General features: G+C 51.4%; 1 protein-coding gene across 1 annotated transcript; it reads right to left on the reverse strand.

The window, feature by feature from the left end:
* Positions 1-1,506: 1,506 nt before the first annotated feature.
* SNORC (secondary ossification center associated regulator of chondrocyte maturation) lies at positions 1,507-8,064 on the reverse strand. Its single transcript, XM_073358904.2, has 2 exons — positions 7,869-8,064; positions 1,507-1,616 (listed from the first exon to the last, which is right to left on the reverse strand). The coding sequence occupies exons 1-2, from the start codon at positions 8,062-8,064 to the stop codon at positions 1,507-1,509; spliced, it is 306 nt and encodes a 101-aa protein (XP_073215005.1).
* Positions 8,065-8,736: the final 672 nt, after the last annotated feature.

Genomic DNA, 8,736 nt, shown 5'->3' on the forward strand with positions numbered 1-8,736 from the left:
AGTAAATAGCACCTGCTGCTTATCTGACATTTATACAGCACTACAGTCTGCCCCAGCAATCACTACCCTGGGGGGCAGGCACCGCCCATTCAAAAACACCTCACTAAGGGTATGTTTATACTACAGCAGCAGTGCTATGGCATCACAGTTGTTGCATAGATGCTTCCTACAACAAAAGGGATTTTTCCATCAATGTCATTAATGGACCTCTCTGAGAGGTGGTATTCTTCTGTCAGCCTAGTTGCACCTACACTGGAGGTTAGAACAACCTACTGTGTGACACAGGGTGCAAAATTTTCCAGAGCCCTGAGCGATGTAACTAGGTGGGAATAAATGTTCCTATTTAAGTGATGGGCAGTGAGAGCGGTTGCTGGTGGGACAGTCTCAGAGTTCAGCTTCTAACAGAGACATCCATTGTCTCTGGCAATTGCCCACCTAGTTTCACGGTGCTATCGTCACCCTCTCTTGTACCTTTGGATGCGAGAGCCCTTTTGATACGGTCTCACACCGAGAACGAAGGTCCTGTTCAGATCTTTGACAGGGAGCAGCTGCTGCTGCCACCACCTGTGAATGCTTACCACTATGCATCAGAGCTCTCCAGTAGCATCTCAGATATGGCACCATCTCTCAGGGGCACTAAATTGCAAGAGTCCCTATGGCGCTGGAGGGCAATATTGAAAACAGGAGGAAATATGACAAGAGCAAGAGAGCAGTCAGTTACTTCAGCATATGAAGGTATCACAGCCCAGGGATGCAATCATATATGAAAAGTTCAGGGGGACCAGGAGTGGGAATGCAACAATCCTGTAGCTGTATTGAAGGGAACATCTCCAGAATAGTTAGAATGGCAATGGCATCTCTCTAATCCTAGCAGTGGTTGTGATTGCATCACAGGCCACTGAGTATTGATCAGGAGCAAGTAAAGTGTGTGCATCAGGAAGAGTATCTGAAAGTTCGTACCCCGCAATGAAAGGGAGTGGCTCGTAGGGGTGAGTGTAACAGGTGTGTTGGTGGATCAGAAAGCCATTAAGCAAAACCCACAATAGCATGGTGAAGTCAGTTCCCTTGCCTAAGTCCCACCTATTCCTGCCCTCGATGTGCTCCTGCCAGGATCAGGGGGATACTGAAGCTCATGCTGTGAATGCTTTGCTGCTGGTGGCTGTTTGCAGGAAGCAAGGGCAGCAGCTGTGCATAAGTGCCACAGAGTCATGAACCTCACAGCTTCCAGCAAAGGACCAGAATAATTCTGTGGCTCAGAACAGCACGAGCAACCCAGAGATGCTCCTGCAGCATCAGCCCACATGGCTCTAACTTACCACTGAGGTGGGAGTAAAATGTACACGGAGGGCAGTGGTGGTGTTAAAGTCTGTTAAAAGGCCCTCAGACTCCTCATTGAGGTGCTTCCTCAATGGGGCCCTTTGCAGTCACACACAGATGGAGCAGGCCAGAGCCCAGACACACAGACAAGCAGAAGACACTTGTATTAAGAAAAAGCTTTTATTGAGTTCAGGAGGCAGAGAATTTTCGCAGGGTGATGACGATCAGGGCCACAATCACAGACGTGCCCAGGAGAGCAGCAATTACGATGGCACTGATAGCTCCAGGACCCAGAGACCCTGCGAGAGAAAAGAAAGGCTCAGAACAGCACAAAGAGCTGGAGGTCACTCAGAGCTAAAGGCATGTGGAAGAAACTGTACCCACAAATCCCTGGGCACATGGAGCACACCAGACGGCCCAGCTCCAGGACCAGGAAGGCTGAGGCAGGAATGTCCAGTGTGGTCCCCAATAATCTCTAGGCAGCTGCAGGAAATAGTATTTAGTGAGGACACGCTCCGCCCTTCCCCTCCACCCGGGTGGGCTGAATCTTCCACTCCTGCAATACTCAGCCCCCACTGCCCTTGGGCACAATCCCGCATGCCTGGGAAATGCACAGTGCTGAGTGTACTATGGAAATGACAGGCACAATCGTTACACAGAGCCGCCCCACACTGTGCATTTAGCAACAAGTGCTTGCACTGCAGGCCCCGGCACCTGTACGCGGAGGGCCGGGGCTACTGGGATTTTATGGTGGTTGATTGAAGAAAGCCAGTTTCAAACATGAATGTTCCTCCACCAAATCCCAGCAAACTCCAAGGAAAAATGGGATAAAACCAAACCACCTACACTAATAATTAACATTCATTTAAAACCCCTTCCCCATTCCTCCCTCCCCCCTGCAACACCCTGAGTGACAAGCACCATGCAGACACTACAGCTGCTGGCTTCCGTCCCCATGCCCTGCAACAGCCCTCCCTCGGATGGTAGCAAGGCTGCCAAGGAGCAGTGGTGCTGCTGCTGACTTCCCTTTGGAAACCTCATGAAAGCCACCCCCTGCAACCCCGGCGGCTCTGGGCCTGTGACAAAGTAGGGTTGGAAGCCTTGGGGCGGGGTGAAAATGAGCAAGGGAGGGAAGCAGGGAGGGGGAGGAAGATAAGAGGGAAGCACATTTTAAAGCCATGCCTGGATCTGAGTGTTTGCTATAGACTTGAAGGCAGTGCAGTAACCTGGGTGGGGAAGGGACTGTGTAGCCCCAGGGGTGCATGTTCACTAGGAGATAATTGCCTGTGGCCAGATTGCACATGATGGTTGGAGCAGCAGGCAGGGTCTCCGGGACGGTCCTGCCCTTTGGGAGAGTTCAGGAGACAGAAAATTTTCTCAGGGCCACAATCACAGAGGTGCCCAGGAGAGCCGTGATCATGGTGCCACCATAGCTCCAGGAGCTTGTGGTCTCCTTACATCATTACCTCCCTTGGCCCATCGTGAGACACAAGGTCTCGACATAGCTTTGTCCCAGCTGCCTTTCCAGTGAAGCCTTCTCTCCCTTCACCTGCCAGCTGCGCTTGTTTCATTCCAACAGGGGAACGCTCATTGGCATTGTGGGGTGGGCTGCGGGTGGAGGGGTTTCTGGTTGAGTGGTTCTCCTTGTCTCTCTGCCGTTTATCCTGACAAAGCTTTCAGAGGAGAGATGCTGTGACACCACCCAGCCACTGAATTATACCCAGGGGTCACACGGCTGCTTAGGTGCCCATCTCTCCCAGTCAGGAGGTTCAGATGGCAGCAATGCTGTCACCTCAACACAATCACTGAATGCAACTTCCTTGTGTCACATGACAGCAACTCAGGGAACTGTCACTATTGAGCAGGTCTCTGATCAGCTAACTGACCTTCTGACAGCACAGGTCTTTAGCACAGTGGCAAAGGACACTGCTAGCCAATTGACCCTTCCTGGGATCATTCACCAGGACACGTGTCGTATTTTAACCCTCCCTCCACCTTCCAAGTTAACTCACTACAGACTTTAGAAACCAGTTGGGAAAGTGGCATTTCAGTGCCCTGCCCTGGTCTTTAAAATCTTTGAGGAAGAAGTTTGATTATTCTTGTGGGCTAATGGGGAAACAGTCTCAGCATGGCCCCATGTTACAGCTGTGTTGTGGAAAGAGTCACTCAGACAAATGAGCCCAGAATTACTTACAGAGGGAAACAATAGGGACACAGAGCAAAAGGACAAGAGAACAACAACGAGAGACAGGCAGTGGAGGAAAAGAACTTTACAGACACTATTTGAACATAGCTAGAGCATGGAGCTGGAGCAAGACAGCACAGCTTTCCGGAGGCCAGGAGCTGCACAGCAGAAAGCTCTTGCACCAAAAGCAGGAACACCATGGGGAGGGGCAGAGAAGGTAGTACAGGACACACAGAGGGAGTAGGGATAGGAATAAACAAATTCCATTAGGCTCTTATCTCGCGCAGTATCAGAGGAGCGCAGCCCCAAGGAAATAACGTTAAAGGTGGAAGTGTAGGAGGCAATGCATGCGGTTTGCACATGATGAAGGCAGACTCATTTGCATTTTCCATTACTGCAGACATCGTTCTTGTTACACAGGGGACCAAAGAAGATTCAGCAAGACAATATAAACCCAGGGGACTTTGTAAGGGTCAAACATCTGAGCTCCTTGGAACTCCTAGATCGGGTTCCAAACATGAGGAACTGAGGGCTAGATTATTGGAGAGCGCAGCCTGTGGGGACGGGAAGTGCTGTGATGAGACACAATGACCCTGCAGGATGCCAGAGTCTGGTTGATTTCCTTCTCTAGGCCATCTCACTGCTAACCCTAGTAGGTTAAATAGATTTGGGGGCAGGGAATCCATCTTTGTTTTGGATAGTGCCTACGGTTGCCAGGTGTCCAGTTTTTGACTGGAGCACCCGGTCGAAAAGGGACCCTGGTGACTCCAGTCAGCACCACTGACCAGGCTGTTAAACATCCGGTCGGCTGTGCTGCAGGGCTAAGGCAGGCTCCTTACCTGTCCTGGCTCTGTGCTGCACCCGGAAGTGGTCAGCAGGTCCGACTCCTAGGTGGAGGGGCAATGCCTGCAGGCAAGAGCAGCGTGCAGAGCCTCCTGACCCCCCTGCCTAGGAGCCAGACCTGCTGACTGCTTCTGGGATGCAGTGCAGTGCCAGGACATGTAGGGAGACTGCCTTAGCCCCACTGCGCTGCTGACCGGGAGCTGCCCAAGGTACGCCCGTGCCCCAACCGTGAGCCCCAACTCCCTGCCCCAGCCCTGAGCCCCCCCCAAACCTGGAGCTCCCTCCTGTACCCCCAAATTCCACATCCCTGGACCCACCCAACAGCCTGCACTCCCAGCCCAGAGCCTGTACCCCCTCCTGCACCTCAGCCTGCAGCCCCCTCCCATATTCTGAATCCCTTGGCCCCACCCACCCCCATCCTGGAACCCCCTCCTACAACCAAACCCCTCATCCTCAAGCCCAGAGCCCATACCCCCTCTCACACCCCAACCACCTGTCTCAACCTGCAGCCCCATCCCATATTCTGAATCTCTTGGCCCCACGCCCCAGCCTGGAGCTCCCTCCTGCACTCCAAACCCCTCATCCCCAGCCCCACCCCAGAGCCCTCACTCCCTCCTGCACCCCAATCCCCTGCCCCAGCCCAGTGAAAATGAGTGAGGGTGAGGGAGAACGAGCCACCAAGGAAGCGGGGACCCTGGACTTCAGAAAAGCAGACTGACTCCCTCAGGGAACTGATGTGCAGGATCCTCTGGGAGAACAACATGAGGGGGAAAGGAGTCCAGGAGAGCTGGCTGTATTTTAAAGAATCCTTATTGAGGTTACAGGGACAAACCATCCCAATGTGTAGAAAGAATAGTAAATATGGCAGGCGACCAGCTTGGCTTAACAGTGAAATCCTTGCTGATCTTGAACACAAAAAAGAAGCTTACAAGAAGTGGAAGATTGGACAAATGACCAGGGAAGAGTATAAAAATATTGCTCAGGCATGCAGGAGTGAAATCAGGAAGGCCAAATCACACCTGGAGTTGCAGCTAGCAAGAGATGTTCAGAGTAACAAGAAGGGTTTCTTCAGGTATGTTAGCAACAAGAAGAAAGTCAAGGAAAGTGTGGGCCCCTTACTGAATGAGGGAGGCAACCTAGTGACAGAGGATGTGGAAAAAGCTAATGTACTCAATGCTTTTTTTGCCTCTGTCTTCACGAACAAGGTCAGCTCCCAGACTACTGCACTGGGCAGCACAGCATGGGGAGGAGGTGACCAGCCCTCTGTGGAGAAAGAAGTGCTTCGGGACTATTTAGAAAAGCTGGACAAGCACAAGTCCATGGGGCCAGATGCGCTGCATCCAAGAGTGCTAAAGGAGTTGGTGGATGCGATTGCAGAGCCATTGGCAGAGGTGAAAGTAAGCTGGTACGCCCCAGTACAGCATACTGGTAAGAGCTGGTGCGCCGTACCAGGACCGGCTTTCCCAGACGGCAATTTAAAGCTCTAGGGTAGCGGTGGCGGGGCTCTGGCGGGGATTTAAAGGGCCCCAGAGCTCCAGCTGCCACTACTGCAGCTGGAGCCCTGGCCCTTTAAATCAAGATTTAAAGGACCCGGAGATTTAAGGTCCTGCCTCTTCCGGTTAAGGCCACGCCCCCTGCTCAGGACTCTGACGTACCGGTAAGTTCTCTAACTTATTTTCACCCCTGGCCATTGGCCATTATCTTTGAAAACTCCTGGCGATCGGGGGAGGTCCCAGACGACTGGAAAACGGCTAGTGTAGTGCCCATCTTTAAAAAAGGGAAGGAGGAGGATCCGGGGAACTACAGCAATCAGCCTCATCTCAGTCCCTGGAAAAATCATGGAGCAGGTCCTCAAGGAATCAATTTTGAAGCACTTAGAGGAGAGAAAAGTGATCAGGAACAGTCAGCATGGATTCACCAAGGGCAGATCATGGTAATCTAATTAATCTAATCAGGTAATCTAATTGCCTTCTATGACGAGATAACTGGCTCTGTGGATGAGGGGAAAGCAGTGGACATGTTATTCCTTGACTTTAGCAAAGCTTTTCACACAGTCTCCCACAGTATTCTTGCCAGCAAGTTAAAGAAGTATGGGCTGGACGAATGCACTATAAGGTGCATAGAAAGCTGGCTAGATTGTCGGGCTCAACGGGTAGTGATTAATGGCTCCATATCTAGTTGGCAGCCGGTATCAAGTGGAGTGCCCCAAGGGTCGGTTTTGTTCAATATCTTCATTAATGATCTGGAGGATGGTGTGGATTGCACCCTCAGCAAGTTTACAGATGACACTAAACTGGGAGGAGAGGTAGATACACTGGAGGGTAGGGATAGGATACAGAGGTACTTAGACAAATTAGAGGATTGGGCCAAAAGAAATCTGATGAGGTTCAACAAGGACAAGTGCAGAGTCCTGCACTTAGGAAAGAAGAATCCCATGCACCACTACAGACTAGGGACCGAATGGCTAGGCAGCAGTTCTGCAGAAAAGGACCTGGGGATTACAGTGGATGAGAAGCTGAATATGAGTCAACAGTGTGCCCTTGTTGTCAAGAAGGCCAATGGCATTTTGGACTGTATAAGTAGGGGCATTGCCAGCAGATTGAGGGACATGATCGTTCCCCTCTATTCGACATTGGTGAGGCCTCATCTGAAGTACTGTGTCCAGTTTTGGGCCCCACACTACAAGAAGGATGTGGAAAAATTGGAAAGCGTCCAGCGGAGGGCAACAAAAATGATTATGAGACTGGAACACATGACTTATGAGGAGAGGCTGAGCGAACTGGAATTGTTTAGTCTACAGAAGAGAAGAATGAGGGGGGATTTGATAGCTGCTTTCAACTACCTGAAAGGGGGTTCCAAAGAGGATGGATCTAGACTGTTCTCAGTGGTAGCAGATGGCAGAACAAGGAGTAAGGTCTCAAGTTGCATTGGGGAAGGTTTAGGTTGGATATTAGGAAAAACTTTTTCACTAGGAGGGTGGTGAAGCACTGGAATGCATTACCTAAGGAGGTGGTGGAATCTTCTTCCTTTGAGGTTTTTTAAGGTCAGGCTTCACAAAGCCCTGGCTGGGATGATTTAGTTGGGGATTGGTCCTGCTTTGAGCAGGGGGTTGGACTAGATGACCTCCTGAGGTCCCTTCCAACCCTGATATTCTATGAATGTAGTGCGCATGGGTGGGGCCTTGGGACAGGGGCGGGGCAGGGTGTTCGGTTTTGTGCGATTAGAAATTTGGCAACCCTTGGAGTGCCATGTATATCTATGGTGCTAAACAAGCGATAAAGAACAGGATGGCTTATATTGCCAGTGTTCATTTCCCCTTTCCCTGAGATCACAGAAAACAGGACACAGATAACTGAGTTCTCAGCAATACCTTATGGATTTTCTCCTAAACCACAGTAACATTTGCTCCAAACAGAAGGGCTCGGGTGTGCAGATGATGGCTGTGTAACCGCCTGACCTGCCATGGGCTGGACAGTTCTAACAGAAGATGGTGCCGGATGCTGCCTGGGAGGCTCCTACATACCGTTATCATCCAGATGGTGCAGGTCTGTGGTGTCCTCAGGCTCATACTCTGAGGTGTACGGGGGGAAGCCTGTAGAGTCCGAGAAGTGGCTTGTGGTGGTGGCAGCATCAAAGGGGCCCCCTCCCGACGGCAGCTCCGGCGGCTCATTCCACAGCGTGGGGACAGGTCCTTGGGGATACTCTGCTGGAACAAGCATAAATCCCAATTACTCCCCGATCAACCACTGATGCCGCTACAGCACTGGGCTACTGGCAATTGTTCACTGGGATTCCTGCCTGCAGGGACCAGTCACAACTTGCAGCCTGTACTGGCCAGCCTGTCTCACCACTGCCCTCTGCTCTGCAACATGTTAGAGCCGCTCACAATTGCCAGTGTTTACTTGGGGGTGGGGGGCGCTGAGCCTTAATCCGCCCCTCCCCCCCCCAATGGCTCTCAGCTCTGGCCTTTCTGCAGCTAAAGATTCCCTCCTCTATGGCATGGGCATGGCTGAGGCACCAATACTGATGTCGTATGTAAATGACCTCAGCTGAGTTATACTACATGGCAATCTAGCTTGCATATGGACCCAGGGCCTCCAGGATCCCAGAACAGAAAAATACCCCTTATAGAACCATAGAATATCAGGGTTGGAAGGGACCTCAGGAGGTCATCTAGTCCAACCCCCTGCTCAAAGCAGGACCAATCCCCAATTTTTGCCCCAGATCCCTAAATGGCCCCCTCAAGGATTGAACTCACAACCCTGGGTTTAGCAGGCCAAAGCTCAAACCACTGAGCTATCCCTCCCCCCCACTGAGCTATCTAATTAAACCACATACACAAGAGATGTAAGGAAAGCCCCATTTAATGAGGGCACTTTCTTTGCTGCTCT

The sequence above is a fragment of the Lepidochelys kempii genome, chromosome 9, assembly GCF_965140285.1.
Source record: "Lepidochelys kempii isolate rLepKem1 chromosome 9, rLepKem1.hap1, whole genome shotgun sequence".
NCBI classification, from domain to species: Eukaryota; Metazoa; Chordata; order Testudines; family Cheloniidae; genus Lepidochelys; species Lepidochelys kempii.